Source organism: Neopelma chrysocephalum, unplaced genomic scaffold (assembly GCF_003984885.1).
Source record: "Neopelma chrysocephalum unplaced genomic scaffold, ASM398488v2 Primary Assembly neopelma1_89, whole genome shotgun sequence".
In the NCBI taxonomy this organism is placed as follows: Eukaryota; Metazoa; Chordata; class Aves; order Passeriformes; family Pipridae; genus Neopelma; species Neopelma chrysocephalum.
This window is the reverse complement of record NW_020897751.1, coordinates 231,856-250,832: the sequence shown is the minus strand read 5'-3', so window position 1 is coordinate 250,832 and position 18,977 is coordinate 231,856. Positions and strand designations below refer to the sequence as shown.

Here is an 18,977-nt window from a genome sequence, read left to right as displayed (position 1 = left end):
GTTCCCTGCCCTCCCCAGAGGTGTCGTGAGGAACTGGTGGGGGACAATCCTTGCCTGTGACTTTGTGAAGCAAGCAGAGATAATCAGCAAAGCTGAGCTGAGGAGATTCCTCTCCTTGGCTTTCTTGGCTGACACCACTGGGTTTCTCTGCTTGTTGGCTTTCTCCTCCCACTGCTTTGGTTAGTTCCTCTGTTTCCCAGTTTGCTGGGACCTGTGGGGACACTGAACTGTGCAAATTCTTCTCTTGGCTTGTTTTCCATAGCCCCAAATGTCATCAAAGGAAATGTTTAATTGCTCCTCACACAGGTAAATGCACCATGTACAAACATCCCTGTGGGCACCTGGGTTGCTTTAGGTACAGAACACACTTCACCCTTTCCTACCTCCTCTGCCAAATGTTTGTGGTGTATTTTGGATTTGACAAAGCTCTACTTACTGTTACCTTTCTGTACCCCTAATTTTGTTGCTTTTTTCCACAGGGCAAATACTAAAATCCTCTGGTTGCTCTTTGTCCTCTTTTATTCTGGTTTCAGGGTACCCAGCAGGTGTTTCTTCCAGCTACTAATATCTCTGAGATTTGTCTCTTTGTTCTAATTCTGATTTATGGTTGTTTTTGGTGTAACCAAGCATTCCCTCGTTTTCTTCCCTTTTCTAACCCTCTCCCCTTCCACCAGGATTTCTGGCAGGTACAAAGCAGACACAGCATGTGCTTTGACTTTTGTGCTTCAGACCTCATAATATGCACTTTTCATGTAAAAGGGACAGTGTACTCTCACCCCTTCTCCCTGGTCCTTTAATAAATAATCCTGAATCCTCTCCTGGATCCTCAGCCTGAAGGATTTCTTTCAGAACACCTGAATTTGGCTTGAGGAGAGCACAGTCCTCAGGGTATCCATTAAAACATGGCTCTGTTAACAGGGTTATGTTGGAGCAAAGCTCAGATGTGTCTCCCTGCCCTCCTGTTCCCACAGTGTCTTTTGAGGCTTCTGACTTATTTTGCAGCTTGATGAGACTGTGATAGAGCTGCCTCTGCTGGAAATTGGCCTTTTTCCCCTTGAGGCCACAGAGTTAGTTTGATTCTGTGAGAAGGAACAGGCGTCTCTCTGGTCAAATGCTTGGGGGAAACATCATCTGTTTGAAGGTGTGTAAATTTGGGGAAGGTTATGTTTGCAAACTTGAGTTTTTCAAGTCACAGACCTGTGTAGCATGAACTGTATTAAAGAATATTTGAGGAAGAAGGTGTTTAGGTATTATAGTTCATAAGATGGTTTGCAGGAAAAATAACTAGTAAGCAGAGGGGAGTTCATTCAATATTAGTAATTAAAGAGGAAAATTATACTCTAGCCACTCTCAGTTTGCCTTGTAGCTTTGTGACCTTAATGAAACCCACAGGGGAAATTAGGGGAAAAATAAACAGCTTGGTGTTATGCCCTCAGTGGGTGTATGCAGTCTGTTAATCAAAAAGTGGTTTCTGGGGTCATTTTTGGCTCTAATTTCTTTGATAGCTTTGCTGGTGTTGTATTAATGCCTAATACTTAAGGGACACAAAACTGGGCTCTGAGAACTCTGTCCTTGGTAACAGGGAGTTATGGGGACAAGGGGGATGGGGGGAGCAGGGTGGGAGGGAAGGTTTTAGGAGATGCTTGACCTCAGTGACTACAGAAGGAGGGAAGGTCTGGATGGGAGAAGCAGGTGAAGAAAGGAGGAGTGAGAGAGGGAAAGGGAATGGTAGGATTTTTAGCTGAGCCTTCATTTGGTTCCTTAAGCTGTTTGCAGCAGTGATGACAATCTCCAGTGATGTGTGGTTTTTCCCCAAATCCCTTTCTCATTCCATGGGTGATTTGCACCAAGTGTATGGCCCCAACCTCATCAACTGAGCCCGTGTTTAATGCTGGCTTTTTATACAGAATTATTATTTTCCTGGTGTCCTTTCACCCCCAGGGTTTCTGTCTGGGAGAAAGAGCAGCCTGCATTATCAACATGCTGAGTTCATCCTGGTAATGTGGGCTGAGAGGCAGGAGAGCAATATCCCAATTTCTGTCTGGAGACCTAAACAGCCATTTAAATTCCAAGGTGGCAAAAGTCAGCTCATTTTAGAAGTGTGATGTGGGCCATCAAGGACTGAATTTAAACCCTCCCCATCAAATTTCCATGCAAGATGCTGCTGTGATCCTACAGAGTGTGGTTTCATTGCCCTGAGGGGAGCACAAGTGTACACTGTCCCTTTTGCCAAGGCATTTCCTATCTGCTTTTCCAGCAGGGGTTTCTCCCTTGCATGAGTGGCTCTGCTGCCTGCCCAGGGTCGGGAAAGTCTGTGTGGTTGATTTTCTTGGTCGTACAGAATGCTGGCCTTGCATTCCAGGTGCCATTGGTTTGGGAGGTGATGGATATTTCCAGCCTCGCTGGAAGGGTGGGAATGCAGATTTCTCTTTCCAGTCTCAGGAGTCCACCTCTAGAAATAATTGCTGCCGGAGTTTTGATTCTGTCCACGTGTCCAAATTCAAATTTAGAGGGAGAGAATATGCAGGACAACCTCATCCATGTCCAGCTCTGTATTTTTTTGCCTCTGTGTATATATACAGATAAAATAACACCCCAGAATCAAAAGTTTTAAAAAACTCTTGATTAAAACGTACTCTCTGAAGGTCATAACCTGCAGATTACCTGCCAACAGTGAATTTGAAGCATTTTCCTGTGTCAGCACTCACCCACCACGATTTGCCATGAAGAAGCTGTTTGTGTTTCCCTGTGTTAATGTGCAGACTTCCAAGGAAATAGTCTGGAGCCACTGGGAGTGATGCTGTGAGCTGTCCCACAGCAAAAAGAGGTTTATGAGTTTCACAAAGTCCTTGTGCTGTTTCCATCACAGCCTCAAACACTTTTTTCTTATTAAATGATACATAAAAATGCGAGGGGATGCCTCTAAAGTGACTTATTTCACATCCACATTATACAGCTGGCTTTAAAAACTCTTGAATGGCTCCATTTTCCCCCAAGTCCATGTTTCATGGCATAGAGGGACCTCCCCTACCTCTTTTTCCCTTAGAGGGCTTTTGAACAATTGGGCTGAGAGGCTGCATTTTTAAATGTGACTCTGAAACCCTTTGTATTTCTTTATTCCAGTTTTATTTCAGGTTTCTTAATGTGAGGCACCACCACGAGTCGTCATGAAATCTCTAAATACGTGGCTTGGCTCTTTAACTTGTATCTTAAAAAAAAAAAAAGGAGCAAAATTAAAAATCTCCCTGTTTTCAGAGCCTGCAGTTCAGCATTTTGGTGCAGATGGGATTTGAAGGCATTAATATTTTTGGTAACCACAACAGGCTGGTTTGCACTGGCATTTCTAAAGGGTTTTCCTTTCTCTGTCTTGTGTGATAAACTAATACAAAGCATCTGCAATAAAAGCCTTAGTCAGCAAGTCCTGGTATGTATTTCCCTGGATTTTCAACAGCCCTGCTCAGGAGGAAGGTGTAGCAATCCATGCCTGGTAACCCTGCAGGTTCTGCTGGACGAGGCAAATAGGAATTCTTTCCCTTCTTTGCCTACAGTGAACCATGAAATAAACCCATTAATAGATGCCTTTTAAATGTTTTCCCCAACTGAAGGTGGGCAGTTGGGGCTGAAAGAGAATTGCTTTGCCTCAGGGTGACCTCACTCAACATTCCTGGGTTTGTATTTGCTTCCACAGTGTTGGTCACCTGGAAGTGTTTCTGTTCTGGAGGAACAGACTGAGTGTGATGACTGAGTTTGTCAGTGAAAGTCAGTTATGCTTCAGCAAAAATCACTTGCTAATTTACAGAATTGCTTTCTGGTTCTGGAGAAATCCTCATGACCTTGCATGCATTTGGAGGTGGATTTTGTTGTCCTTTTGGAAGGCCTAAGTCACTGTCAAGTGAGGCTGATAAATTCCTGAGCGTTTGGTTTGTGGAAGCACAGAGGTGATGCTGGAACATGAGGAATAACCCTGCCCAAAGTGTGCTTTCCCTGCAGACCAAACCCCAAACTGGCAGCTCACAGAGACTCCCAAGGATGTGTTCTTCCCAAAGTGGCAGATCAAGTGCTGCTCATTAAGTGGTTTCTGAACTGCCAGGTGAGGTGGATTTGCCAGGACTGAGCAGATCAGGCTTTTCCAGACCTGTGCTGGGGATGGGAACACCAGCACTGTGTCTGTCTCTGCCTCTGCAGAGGAGGGATCCCTTCTGTGCAAAAACACCCCTTTTGGGTTCAGATTTCCCTGGTTAAATATTGCCACATTTCACTTTTCACTCAGCCCTGGGGAAACAATTTTAAAATCAAAAATAAAGGTAGTGTTTGGCCAGGAATGGAAGAACTGGGGGGGGTTTTATCCACAAATCCTTTCTTTCCTGGGAGCTGTACCATGTACTTGGCCCGAGGGAGGCTCCAGGCCCCCAGATCAGTTCTGGGGTGGGATGTGTTAAGTCTGTGCTGTGTCTCTGGGTGCTTTGCAGGCAGCCTGAACACAAGACAACTCTGGGGAGTTGCCTGCATGCAACACTCCATTTATTCCTCTGGCACACAGGTTTGGGGGAGCTTGGTCACTGCATTGATCTGTTCAACCCCTGTTCTGCTGCTGGGCTTGGAGCCTGAGTTTCAAAGGGCAAATCAAGCTTTACATTTCGATCTTACATTGATTTTTTTATTTTTTTTTTCCCCTGTTGTCCGTGTCTGGTATTGTAAGATAACCTGCCTGAACGCCTGGCAAGTGTTTTGTTCCACTGAGACTGGACTGGTGGCTTTTCACTGAACTCTTACACGTGCTTGTGCCAAAAGCAACGGCATATTTGAATTTGTTTCTCTTTTTACGTGTTGATTTGGGTGTTTGCTCACCTGTGTGCTTGTTAACTATGAATCTACTGCTTGATTAAAAAGTACATCATAATTGTAAACTGTTTCCTGTGGCTTGCTCACTTGTGAATGCTTGGGTTTGGATGTGTTTTGGACATGCTGAATGATCTTAACCAGTTACTCTGGGTTTGGGAATGGGTTTAACATACAAAAAAATGCTGAATGGAAGAGATTTGACTGTTTTAACAGAGCCTTTGGAGAATTACCTTGTGTTCAGATGCAGAAGGGTGGGGGTAACTAAATTGTGAACATTACTCATCTCCAGAAAAGGATGAAGGTTTGCAAAGGGATTTTTCCTGAGGGGTTCTGAACCTTTCTGACTAAAAGGGACAATGCTGGAAGGAAAGTGGGATGTGCAAAAGGATCTCAAGGCTTGTACACAGTGTTTTAGGTGTTAGTGAGGGCTGACTTTGGGTCAGTCACCTTGGACTGTGATGGATCACAGCAGTGCTTTGTGCAGGAGGCAGATTGATTGATTTTCTCTTATTTTTCCTGGAGGTTCTATATAATTCTGTGGAATATAATGTTTCATGGTGGGGGCCAACCCCTGGGAAGGATGCTTTCAGCCTTTCCCATGGTGGGGTGGACTTCCCACAAATTTCATGGAAAGCAATCAAGCACAGCTTCTCAGTGAGCCAGAGGAAAACAAATGGGGGAGTTGGGAACTTGTTAAAACTTGTGTCCCAGTGCTGGGAGCCTGAAAATCTTATTGATCAGGTCAGCTGTTATTTTCTCTTATTGAGATCAATGGGAGAAATTCCCTTTTCCAAGAGCTGCAGGCAGTCACAGCTCATGTCCCCCAGGGGTGTGACCAGTAAATGCTTGTTTAAAATAAATAAATAACATTTTGTACTTTGTTTGCTCAAAGTAAGGTGCAAATGGGTAAATGCTTGTCCCTCCCATCTGTCTTTGTATTTCAGGGAGCAACTAACTTAATATGCTGTTTTATTGTTAGTCTGTGTTTTTCTCTTACGAGGAATATTTTGAGACTGTGAATTTTGAGCGCAGGAAAGAAACCCATAAAAATTAATAAACCAATCTCTGGAACTTTTTCGTGGGATCCTTGGAGCAGGATGCAAATAGGCAGTTTATGATAAATGCTGCTCAAGAGGGGCAGTCAGAGGGAGAGGCAATAAATCACACGAGCAGGTGAGATGCAGTTGCAGGAAACTGCTTTTCCTCCACAAAACCTTCCTCTGGTTTAAAGGTAAAACCAGATGCTGTTAATTTGTTCTTCACATCAGCACAGATGGATCCACGTACTTTGGATCCATCTCGATGGGAAGAGAAGCAAAACCATATTTTGGGTAAATGATAACTTCAGCCTGGTACCCCATAAGTATGAAGAGCCATTGCCTTGCATCAAATGAGTGCCATTAACATGTTGCCTACTGTTAGTGATTCACCTCTTATTAAATTCCTGGCTCTCTCCAGATGGTAAAGGCAGAGTTGCTGGGAAGAATTTTATGTGATCAGTAGAGCTGAACTGTTTTTCCCTGGAAACTGTTATATTTTTTGTGATCTGTGTGATTGTTTTTGTCTCTTTTTCTTGTGGTTTCCGAGCCAGATACGGGTTAAATTTTCATCTAAATTATTAGCTGAGCTCATCCCCACTCTGCAGCCACACACAATGGTGAGTTCTCTCAAAAAAAAAAAACCCAAAACCTGAGGTGGATGAGAGACATGAGCTGCAGACAGTGGGGCTGACCCTTGCTGGGATATCTCCGTAGGCTTCCAGCCACAGCAACCGCCTGGTTGCTTCCCAACTTTCTTGCTCTTGGCAAGCCTAACCATTCAACTTGATGTGATGTTGTGCCTGCTGGTTTTACTGTTGGTTAACCAGTGTTCTTTCCTTTCCTTGTATATGATGGGATCTCCGCTAGACAGAGGTAACAGGGGACAGTGCTGGAGCTGGACCCTCGTGTGGTGCTGTTTGTCGGTGGTTTTGCCTAAAACTGTTCCTCAATTCAGCCTTGCTCTCACCATGCCTGTGTGCTTGCATGGCCTGGTTTGCCCTGGAATAACCTCAGCCCCCCCTCCTCTCCTGGTTAATAATTTAACTCTCCTCCCTGTGTGCGTGTGCCTCCTCTGCTGAGCTCTTGAAGTGGGTCACCAGTGTGGATTCCCTAACAGTTGGATGGATCCTTTTCAGCCTTTGAAGGTCCTGCTGATCAAAGGGACCCAGATTTTTGGCTTAGTAAGATGTCACGAGGTGGTAATTGAAAAAGAACTGGAGCAAGAGGGAGGTTGAGATGGGTTTCAGTCCCAATCCTCCTCGGGAGGTTGTACCCACACACCTGAGTTGTGTGTTACTGAGAACTACATGGTTTTGATAACTTAAAAAACATCCTTCATATTCACCTCAAATAGTTCTTTCTTGGCTGCTGCTGCAGCAGAGTCTAACTAAAAAGCTGTTGGTGAAATATCCTTGCCTTGCTGCATCCTATACTAAAAAATTCTGATTTTCATAACACTAATCTCAAAGATTCTGATCATTTTAAGCCAAGTGGCTGTAGTTTTATTTATCTGTGTGTCACCTAGGCTAAACCAACTGAGCAATCCTGTGCAATTCCTTATCCCTCATTTGAGATAGGGAAGCACTGATCTTTCCAGAGCTTTTCTGTCAGATTTGAAGGCTGGAAAAGGTCCACTGGATGTGAATAGAGATAGTAGGGGTGTGTGTCCGTGGAGTGGCTTGTTGGTGGTAAGGATACAAAGAAAACCTGCCATTTCTCCATTTAATTGATTGCTTTCTTCTCTCCTTTTGGGATGTGCTGGGGTGAACCAACAGAAGCTGTCCCAGGAGCGGGAGAAGTTTGCTGACGAGGACAGCATCTTTTATGCCCTTGGGGAATGTGGACTCATCTCCTTCTCCGACTACATCTTCCTCACCACGGTCCTTTCCAGTGAGTACTGGGGGTTTTCCCTGCAGTTACTGCATTTTTTGGTTTTGAAGGTTCACAAGCTTTGCCCTTCTTGTCTCCCTGCATTTCCCTAAAAGGCACCTTGGGTTGCCTGCAGCTCGAGCTGAGGAATTGCTGTTGCTTCATCGGGTTTAGGCCGAGCTTCGGCTGCTTCGGGAGACGAGCAGATCGATGACTTCTGGAGATTTATTTCTCTTTTTGAAATGTGACAGCTTTTTTTTAATGAGTCATTTGACCTGCTGTTCAGAGCTGTAAATGGAGCCGTGTTCTCAGGCTGTGTTCATATGACATCCTTGTGTTTGGATGAACGTTGCTGCTGGGGTCCCGCCTGCCCCAAACTCCCTTTTCCACCTCTGTTTCCACTTGGGTGAGCTCAGGCTTGTGTGTGATGTAACCCAATGAGGGGAGAAGTTAAGCTGTTTACATTTCAACAAGTATCACAGATACCTTCTGTCTTTTCACCCCTCTGCACTTGCCTTGCATTTGTGATATTTCTGTGATCTGCTGATCTGTTCCAGCAAAGTCTTCTGCGCTCCGAGTGCTGGCACTTGAAAGTTTGCTTTGTTGGCAAGAACCAGTGAAACTGAAGCCTTTGGTAATGTCAAATGGCACTTCTAGACTTTCTCCACGTGGAAATCAAGCTCCAAACCTCATTTGCACAGCTTCTCTGGCTGCTTGGAAGGTGCTGTGTCATAAACAGGAAAGCCCACGGCAATTTTTCAGCCCTGTTAGAAAATGGGAGTAATGGGGGCAGTGTCCAAATGAACTTGAGACCTTTTATTTTCAGGCTAATCTTCTAAGTATCCATTTCATGATGACCTGATCTGTGGAATTAAAAAGCTGGACACTTCCCAGTTCCCTGCAGCCCCCTGTGCTGCTGCCCTGTGCAGGTCAGGGGTCAGCTGGGTTAATCACCCAGGTTTCTGCAAAGCAGCAGCTGCTTTATTTTCCCTCCCTGTTCTTTCATGCTGTAATATGGAGACATGAGAGGCAGCTCTCATTTACTGAGGATCTATTCCCAGGGAGAAGCAAATGGATGTGGTGGGGGAAGACTTGTATGTGACCTTCATGTTATGAAAACAAACTCTGAGAGATGAAGCTGATTCAAGCCAGGGAATTTGTTTTATGACTTTAATCTGCTTTTTTTATTTGACTGAGTCTCAGAACTGGCTCGTAGGACCTTTGCTGTTCCTTTCTTACATTCATCTTGCCTGTGCCAAAATGATCTCCAGGTATTCACCTGTGCAGAGGGCTTTTCATTGCAGTCTCCACAGATGACAATGAGCTCTTAAAGCCTCTGGTATCACATTGCTGGATGTGGTTTAGAAAACACTCTTGCCCTTGTTTTTATGGCTGTGCTGGTGGTGAACAACCCCATCATCAAAATTAATTTCATGTGCTTCCACAGGCAGCAGTAAAGAAAAATTGTTCTTGGTTTGGTGTAATTTCTTTGTTGTGAGAATGAAAGAAAAGGACCCCCTTGTGTTGGAGGAACAGCCTTGTTTTGGAGGGCTCTGCAGGAGCAACAGGGGTTTTTTTTCCTCTTGTTCTTGGGCTTTTAAACACGTTCACAATTACTGGGGAGTTAGTCAGACTAACAAGAGCAGACAGAACTGGGTGGTGTGTGCTTTGAGGAGCCATGTGAAGGGCAGGCAAGGCAGGAGCTTTCAAAAAGGAAAATTAAAAAAAAAAAAAGAGAGAGAGAGAAAAAAAAGGCGTTCCAGGGCTTTTAGGCTGAGTTTTAGGTATTTTGGGAGTTTGCTGAATAGTTACTGAAGATGGAGGAGTGTCTCTGGAGCTACAGTGATTCCCCAGAGGAAGAGTTTTGGTTTCATTTGTAAAGCCTTTGCTTTTATAAAGATAAAACTCCCAAACAAACCTTGCCCTGTGGCTAAATAGAAAATTCTCTGTTACACCACGCTGGTTCCAACTCCTAAACGTTACCTTACAGGAATCCAGCAGTTTCTGACTGGTTTTTTTTCCCCTGGGAAATAAATAAAATAGCATGAGGAAAGTAAGTCTTAAACCAGACAATTCAATATTGGTTTTCTCCCTGTGTTTTTTAAATAACCCAATCATTAAGGAGGTATCTGGCCAAGAGAGACATCAAATAGGTAACACCCCCTAAATACTGGGAAAGGAAGGTGGCATACTGGGCACTAAGAGAGGAGAGTCTGACCCCACACCGTGTTCACGAGTGATTCCTGGCCCGAGCACTCTCTGCTCTGAGTTTCTGTGAAAATGTATTTTTAAAACAATTAATAAAACAGCTCTTAAGTGCTTCAGAAAGTCAGCCTTCTGTTAAAAGCAATGAGAGCTGAGGGGCCTCCAGGAGGCTCCCTGCTTTCTGTTGCTTCAGCTGCTCCTCATGTTTTGGGGCAGAGATAGACAGATGAGCAAAGCTCGGGATAAGCAAATGCTGATTTTTCTGGATCCTTCAGATTTCTCCTGGACCCTTCAAATGTCACAGGAGAGCAAAGACATGGCTTCCCTGACCAAAGAGGTTTTTGCTTTTGGACTTGCAGAGCAAGTGGAGGAAGGAGGGAAAGAGCTTTTCCATCATCAGCAACTGCAATTTCCAAGCAAATGGGATCTGTTACCCAGCTCTAATGTCGGCTTTATTAACAGGTACTGAAGGGAGCTGGGCATTAACAGGATAAATTGGTGTTGTTTCCACAGTTGGACTGTCTCTGTGTCTGAATTTAATCCTCCTGCCAGGAGGGTTAAATAACACTGGCTAAAGCCACAGTAATCACTCTCTTGCCAGGGCTCTAGTAGCAAACCTGCAGCTCCTTCTCCCATCTCCTGTGTTCTTTCTAGACTGCAGCAAGCTCCATCCTTAGGATGGATTCACCTGGGTCATTTTTTTTCTCTCCCCTGTGTAGGAAATAAATCCCAAGCTGTCTGACCCTGGGAATGATGTTATGGCCAGATCCTGAGTGCTGTGTGTGTCCCAGTGATGGAGGGGGCAGGGAATGTTCTCCCACACTGCTGCAGCAGGTGACACGATTTCCAGGGCCTGTTTGCTCTGTTGGGGCTGTTCTGAGCAGGTATTCCTGGCTGACAGGAATGTCTTCAGCCCCCATCCTGCCACAAGTGAGGTCTGTTATCTCTGTGATCTTATCAGTGATGGCTTAATGCTGCTTTGCCCTGTGCCACAGGGCTCCTTTCCACAAGAAAAGGAGGTAAAAGGTTGTTTTGAGTTCATAGGACTGGTTTTGTTTGTGGTCCTGGTCATGTTAATTTTATCTTTAGTCTTTCAAGACCCTCTGTTTGCCTACTGTGGGTCCATCTCACCCCCACTTTGGTGCAGGGATGTCTTGGTGCCTTTCTGCCAGCCCAGTTGCTGCAGGGGTGTTTCCCAGATGTATCTGAGCAACACAGAGATTATTTTCCAAGGGATATCCCTCCATCCCTTCTGGATGTAAGCCTGGTGGCTCTCTGTCACAGTGAGGGCTCTCTGGCTCAGCATCCCAACCTCTGCTGTGGAGTGGTGGCCGTGCTGAAGGACAGGGCAGGAACAGGATGGATTCCTCACAGTTTGGAGTCTCTCCAGGCAGAGCTTGGCCTCTCTAATTTAAAAACTGCCACTGGGGCATGGGATGCTCTCCCAGCCTCTCCTGCAGTCTTCCCATGGTCCTTCTCAGCCCATCACTTCATCACTGGCCTGCTGGGATGAGCTGATGGATCTCCACCAACCTCCCGTGTCCCAGAGGATGGGGAATTCCCTGTGGGAAGGACTGCTCTGCATGCAGCACTTGTCAGCCTCGGTGAGAAGTTCCAGAAACCTACTTATGGTTATTTCTGTAGAATTAGGAAATGGAATAACTTTGTGCTGCTCATAGCAATATCCCTGAATAACAGAGATCAAAGGAAGGGACAGAGGATTCTGCTGCAAGACATCACAGGCACTTAACTTGTGTGCAAGCACGTGCTGCACGAGCTGCAGTGGGAGTCAGGGGGAAAGACTTGTTGAGAGGAGTCTCCAAGTGTGGAATATCGAGTTTGGGGGAAAGAGAAGATCAAATGAGTGCAAAACCAGAAAAAAACCGTGGCCTTTTTCTTCAGCAAGCTCTGAATATCTTTCAGAACACATTGCTGCTGGTGAGAGTACGGGGCAGTAAAGAGCAATTGAGTGCTGCAAATTGGTCCTTTGAATAATTGGAAGTGGTTTAAAATGGCATAATTGGCTTAAAGATGCCTAATCAACCCATCTGATCCTTCGAGGCTCCCTGGGGCTTTACACTGATGGATGGAGTGGGTTTTTCAATGTGGTCAGAGCTGCTGCTCCTCATCTGTTTGTGTGGTGGAAGTTGCTCATCTTCATAACATTCCTGTGTGTGGCTTTTGCTTTTCTTGCTGCCTTTCTGTCCCAAATACTTGATTGGAGCAAATGAATCAAGAAAAACATCAATTGCCTTTGCACCAACTCCCAGGTTAGCTGAAGAAGCAGCTTGGTGTGTAGGGCTGGTGGAGTTACAGATCTACAGGATCATTTCAATCTGATCTTTCTAGACATGGTTCCATATATGTCCAAGGTAGGAATAGGTAACTCATGGATTGAGAGGGATGTGGGCTCCAGGACCACGTTTTCACTCATGTTGGTCTGGTGAAAGGTGTCCCTGTCCGTGGTGGGGTTGGAACTGGATTATCTTTCAGTTCCTTTCCAACCCAAACCATTCTGGGATTCCACATCAATGGTTTGGAGGAATCATTAGGAAGTCACCATATCCTCCCTCGTTGCAGGAAGAATATTGCATTCATTTGGAAGCATCTTAATTAAGGGGGCACTGGGGAAATTTAGAGAAACTGCAGTTGGGAATAGTAAAATTGGAGGGGCAAAATAAAAGGGGGGAAGAGGCTATATCCAGCTGAGCAAACTGGTATCTGCTGCTTTCACTGTCTGCAAGTTTCAGAGCTGGAAGTGCAGGAGGAGGAAGAGAAATGGAGGTTGTGCAGGCTGAGGTAATGGGGACCAGGAAGGGACAGGGTGGGTGCACAGTCAGTCTGCCCAATAAATCCTGGCCAGAAGCATCACAGCCAAGGGGAGAGGCAGGAATTATCTCACCCAGGACCCATAAATCCAGTCCTGGAGATCAGGAAGGTGCATCTTAATGCACATTCCTTCCTGAGCAGGAGCAGGGTGAGCTAATTGTTTGCAGTGCCCTCTGGTTCCCCTGGCTCAGGTTCATTGTTTGGATTGAAGTGTCATCACACGGAATTGGAGAGGGATACACAGATCAGAGTGTTGCTTATTAGCTCAAGGAGTGAAGTAATCAGATTTGCCAGTTGAAAGCCACATCGCTTCCCTGTCCTTAGAAAATACTGAGCCTGCAGATTTTTGATGCTGAACTGTTCATTTTAATCTTGCAAGGGTTGTTCTTTGATAAACTACTCCTGGAAATGTGTATTTAGAGATGTAAAAGGAAGGAAATGGCCCTTGAGAGGGGTAAGTAAAGTATTTTGCTTTCTCTGTTCCTCCCCTGTCTGCACAAATGGGATGTGCTATTCTTTTATATTATATATTTTAGATTGCATTATCTATATTATGTTTTCTTAAAAAAAGGGGGGGAAACCCAAACGCCAGTTTTTAACAAGGAGTAACAAATTTTCCAGTCTCCAAATAAACCTGGCAGAGAAAATGGGGGAAGAAGGATGGGATGTGTTGATTGCTCTTTTTCTGGAATCTTGTAATTAGATGAGAGTTTTGCCTATTCCTCCTCTTCCTCATAGAGGAAATATCTTCCCATGCAGTGCTAGGCAGAGGAAATTGCCTCCAGGCTTTCACGCAGCACTTGCAATTAGAGGGAATGTGTTTTATTTAAATATTAAGACAGTAGCTGGAAACTTGTTGCTCCTCAGGAAAACGGGGAATTCATCACTGGCAGTGCTGGATGGATACAGAGGAGGCTTTTTGCATAAATCCCTTAAATTAGATGTATCATTGGAGAGATGAGGAAGGTGGTGCTGGGGACAGGGGGACCAGCTGTCCCCAGCTCAATTAACGCTGGATTAATGAGGGAGGGCAAGCAAAGGTCTCCCATCCCAGCAGCAGGGTGGTGGAGCTGGGGCAGGGCAGGGATGTGGGTGGAAGGGGGGTGACCCACCACGTGCTGCTGGTCACAGGAGCCCTTGTTTGTGCACGTGGGGTTGGAATCCAGGGCTGGCAGGGGGAAATGGGTAATGCAGGGCTGACCAGGGCTGTGTGTATCAAGTGGGTAGTGACAGGCTGTTCCTGCCACCAGCTTTGATGTCACTGTCCATCTGTTCGGGGCACAAAGTTGTTTGGGGAAAGGGATCTCATTAACATGTTTGTTGAATCTTTTTGTGATAAAGTGCTACCAGTTATTACAGCAAGGAGAAAACAGCATGTAAAAGCTTCCTGGTCGTGGATTGGGGCTGCAACTAACGTAAAAAATCCACTTTGGTTCATTCCATATTCATTTCCTTTTGTCTGAGTGATTCCTCTTTGCCTTCCCCCTACCAAGGAGATGCCTTGCCACACAAGGGTGGTTGCAGAAACTCATTATTTTTTGAGCATCCACGGGAGATATTCCAAGCTGATGGCACAGATGAGGTTAAAGAGGGGTGAGCCTCACCAGTGATCCACATCCTGCTGCCAGATTTGGGTGGGGAACAAAAAAAGGGGCTAAGTTTTAATTGGACATTTCAGATGACAGCCTAAGCACTAGTTATAGCCTAGAGGATTCCCTAGAAATCCCAGCAAGCACCAAAATTCCTGTAGGTGGTGTGTATTTGAAAGTAGCAGAGGAAGAGAAATTCTCATCTATTTGCTTAATATGGAAAAAAAATTGTGGCACTGTGTTGTAGCTTCAAATGGTGATGGGTTACAGAGCCCAAAATGGAAAGGCACTAAAATCTTGTGGTGGGATGCAGGGGAAAGAGTGTGGTTTGCTGGGATGGGTGGCTGGGAAGTGCTGCCTTTGCAGAGTTCTGCCTAAATAAACCATGACAGCACAGACTAAATGCAATGAAAAATAAGGTACAGCGGCGTCTCAGCTGCTGAGCTCCAGCCCACACGTTGTCTCAGTGTCATAACTGGACTGAGACAGGGTGGGAATGATTTGTTTAAATTTGTGCAGTGAGACAAGAGCCGAGTCTGGAGGAGAATTACCCAAATTCCAGGTCTGCCCCTCACCCACCAACTGCCTCACAGAGCACACAAAGTGCTCTGTGGCACCTGGGGAGCCTCCTCTGGCCAAACTGGGGTTATTGCTGTTAGAAATGGTCATTAGAAATGTCAAATAGTGTCTTGCTTTCAAGATTTTTCCACCTCTAAATGGAATAAATGTTGTTCAAGAAACATCTCATCCCAACTCCTTGTCTTGAGGTTCCCAAGAGCTGCATTTTCTTTTTAAAATTGCGAGAATCAGGGAAAACTTCTTTTGGATAAAGTCTTTCAGAACCTGTGCCATTTTTATGGAGCTTTTGTGTCTTTGTTAACTGTTCTTTTTATTGTGCTTTGTTGTTTTTTTTTAATGTAGCTCCCCAGAGGAATTTTGAAATTGCCTTTAAGATGTTTGATCTGAACGGTGACGGCGAGGTGGACATGGAAGAGTTTGAGCAGGCAAGTTGAACAAAAGGTTGATTTCCTAATGCTGCAGCATCTCAGTCACAAGTGCAGTGCTCCTCTGTGATGTTACTGTGTTATATATTTGTGGTTAGTGCTGGTTTACATCTTTTCCTCCTGAGCTCTGCTGCGTTGCCTCAGCTTGTGGGGGTTTTTAACTGGCAGAATTTTTCATTCAACTAGGACAACCATTTCAGATTTCCTGTGGCTTTGTCACCAGTGTCCAAGGCCAGGTTGGATGGGGATTGAAGCAGTCTGGGCTAGTGAAAGGTGTCCTTGCCCATGGCAGGGGGTTGGAACGAGATGGGCTTTAAAGTCCCTTCCAACCCAAACCACTCTGTGGTTCTATAACAATTCTTTAGAAGATGTCACCTCCAAAGTAGATAAAGAACTTCTTTTCACTCCACTGATGTCATGGGATTTTCATCCTACTTCCTTCCACAGCTTCTACTGTGTTCCTTAATCTTATTTGTCTTTAGGAGAATTTATCCACTTACTCCAATATAATCCAAAAAAGTGTTATTAAGAGCATATTTTCATTAGTCCTCTACTTCTTACAAGACTTCATCAGCAGGGAGTTGGATGCTGGCTTTTTAATGAGCTCAGCCTTGGTGTCTGGTGTTGGTGAGCTCCTCCTCTGAGCTGTGGTTTGTGGTTGTGTCTGAGTGAGAACTCGAGTTGTCAGAGGGGAAAAGATCTGCCCTCCCCAGGCAGGAGTGTGTGATTTTCCTGCCTATGTAGGAAACACTCTTAGAGTTCTGGGAACTCACAAGCACCCTGAAATCACAGTATATTAGCAAAGCTCCCTGCTTGTGCTGCTCATAAAAGGAAATTTAAATGCCTTTGCAAACTGACAGCTGGGGCCACAGCAGCCCTGAATAATCCAGTCACAGGTTCTTACCAGTTATTCAGTGACTGGTTCATTTCAAAAGAATCTCTAGAGGTCATGCTTGTGGCACTTGCTATAAGTGGGAGGATCCAGTGGCAAAGGAGGTCTGTTAAATCAGTTCTCCCCATCTAATCTCTTGCTGTCATCCTCCTGAAATTATTACCTGTGGGGATGATGTCATGGTCACGAGTTTGCTGCAGAGCCAGGGAACAGAGCTGGGTGGCTGCGGGGTTTTGGATGCACACTTTGCACTCTGAGGAGGATGGAGTATGTGCATCTGCAATCTGATATCCCTTCACTTGACAGCCTGAAATGTAAACCCAGGGGGTTGTTCATTTTCCTTCCTTTCCTTCCTTTTCCAAAGTAAAAAACGCTGGTTTTCCTTCCCTCCACGTAGTGCACTCCCCTGCAGCTCTCTGATCAGCTCGAACGTGTTTTATGGCACTTAAAATGTTCTAGAATTAAATCAATTATGGCAATATGTGAGTTTAGGAGAAGCAGAGAACGATTAACCTCCTCCTAAAGATGCAGTGGCACCGAGGTGCCAATACAGGTATCCTTCTTTATGAGCCATGTGAAGTGAGGAAGAACGTTCCTAGAGGATGAACCTTTCCAAAGTGCCACGCAGATGAAGGTGCAAAATTGAATTAAATGATTTCCAGTCATCCAGTAGGCCAAGGGAAGTTATCCATGCATTAAGTCACATAAAAATCCTTAGGAAGGGGAAGGTGTTTTTGTTAAGCTTGTTACATGTGTCACTGCCTCTGTAGGAAGGAATAAAGTTCCTGGTTAGCATCAGAATATTTTGGTGAGGGCTGATCTTCCAGAGCTTGGGAGTCAGAGGATGAAGGAGCCGTTTTGGGAAGTGAGGAAAGCTGACACTTGTGGTGGTGTCTGAGGATATTGATTTGCTGCACTTCCCAAACAGAGTTAAAACAAACACACAGCTGCTTCGGTGGGGGGCACGTGTGCCACACTGTGCACACATATAATGTAACAAACAGTCATTTCTGTGATAAATACTCTTGTTCTCTCCTCATGCAAGTGCCTCGGTAAGGGCATGAAGGGGGTGGCAGGGGCTGCAACTCCCTCCTGTAAACATCCTACCTGGAAGGAGCAGCTGGAACTGGCCCTTCCAGGGGATTGTGCTGCTGGAGGTGACCTCAGTTTACTAGAGCAATATCTTTTGGGGGAGAATGGGTAGAAAAGGAAGAAAAACATCATTCCCATGTGAGCACATGGGAATGAACTTCCTGCTCCTCCTTCACACGTCTCTTAGGAGACAGCCAAAAGCAGGTCCTCCTTCTCATTAATGTCTGGAAACCCTAGGAGTATTCAGGGCAAAAGATTGCTTCACTAATTTAGCTAGTATGTGAGTTGGAGGCTTTAACTACCTTATAAAAAATGTTGAATTTCTTCAGGCCTTGCTGAAAAGCCTCAGATTTTCTTATCCAGCTGATGCACATGGTTAGTGCATAGTGCTGAATAATGTGGTGCCTGCATCAGTATCAGCTCCAACTCTTCATCCTTCAGCATGTAAATAGTGAGTTTACTCCTCTGTTTTTAATTAAAAAGTTGGCTGAAAAGTGATGAACTTGCAGGCAGTGTTACTGGTGATTTCTCTTCAAACCATTAACTATTTTCATCGATTTTTATTTTTTTTACTTTTTCTCCCCTTCATCTGGTGCAAAAGATGAAGCATCACAAACACTTAGGCTGAAATATGAACAAAAACAGCAGAGCATCTCAGTGCTTCACATCCTGGTACAACTGATGAGCTGTGGGTGAGGACAGCTCTTTGCTTTCTGGGTATTAGAAAGATCACTCAAAACAGGGAAATAATTTTGTCTCCAGTGCCCACAGGTGGATTTTCAAACAGTCCACTGCTTGTTATAGATGGGAGAGGAGAATAGAGCTGGTGGGGTGCCACATAAATAACAGGCAGGCAAAGCTGCTCTGTGGAGCAGTCTGCAGTGGTAAACACTCGTGTAGAACAGGGGCAGTTTTCCAGGCTGGTCACAAACTGCATTGCATCAGACAGTCCAGAAATATTTGTGTCTGGAATGTGCTGCGTGCAGAGCTCACGGTGGGAGTGGAGCACAGCAAAATGGGGAGTTGCAAAAATCATGGAATCCCAGAATGGACCTTAAAGCCCATCTCATCCCACCCCCTGCCATGGGCAGGGACACCTTCCACTAGCCCAGGTTGCTCCAGCCTGGCCTTGGACACTTCCAGGGATCCAGGGGCAGCCACAGCTTCTCTGGGCAACCTGTGCCAGGGCCTCCCCACCCTCACAGGGAACAATTCCTTCCCAATATCCCATCTGTCCCTGCCCTCTGGCACTTTGAAGCCATTCCCCCTTTTTCCTGTCACTCCAGACCCTTGTAAATAGTCCCTCTCCATGTTTCTTGTAGGCTCCCTTCAGGCCCTGGAAGGCCACAATTAGATCATCCCACATCTCACATCACAGGGCATATTTTAAAAAAACAAACAAAAAACCACCAAAACCTTTTTCATGTATTTTTTCCCCTTTATTTTCTCCTCATTTTAATTTCCCTTGTAACTGAAGAAGAGCCAGCAGTGCCTGTTGGAGGCAGCATTTCAGCCGAGGTGAGCCCAGCAGTGATAATGCAGCATTTTCCTCCCCAGCATCCCCTGGGGGATTGTTCCAGCGCTTTCCCCCTCGTTAGGAGAAAACTGAACGTGC

At 45.3% G+C, this 18,977-nt stretch overlaps 1 protein-coding gene across 5 annotated transcripts in view; it reads left to right on the top strand.

Moving 5' to 3' along the window:
• Positions 1-18,977, top strand: part of MICU1 (mitochondrial calcium uptake 1) — an 83,608-nt gene that overhangs the window by 38,610 nt on the left and 26,021 nt on the right. For 2 of the 5 annotated variants that reach the window (XM_027692883.1, XM_027692885.1), the window contains exons 7-10: positions 675-686; positions 6,750-6,755; positions 7,658-7,772; positions 15,296-15,378. In XM_027692883.1, coding sequence (XP_027548684.1) covers positions 675-686; positions 6,750-6,755; positions 7,658-7,772; positions 15,296-15,378 — 216 coding nt within the window. The remainder of the gene's footprint in view (positions 1-674; positions 687-6,749; positions 6,756-7,657; positions 7,773-15,295; positions 15,379-18,977) is intronic. The other 3 variants (XM_027692887.1, XM_027692886.1, XM_027692888.1) reach the window with 3 other exon arrangements.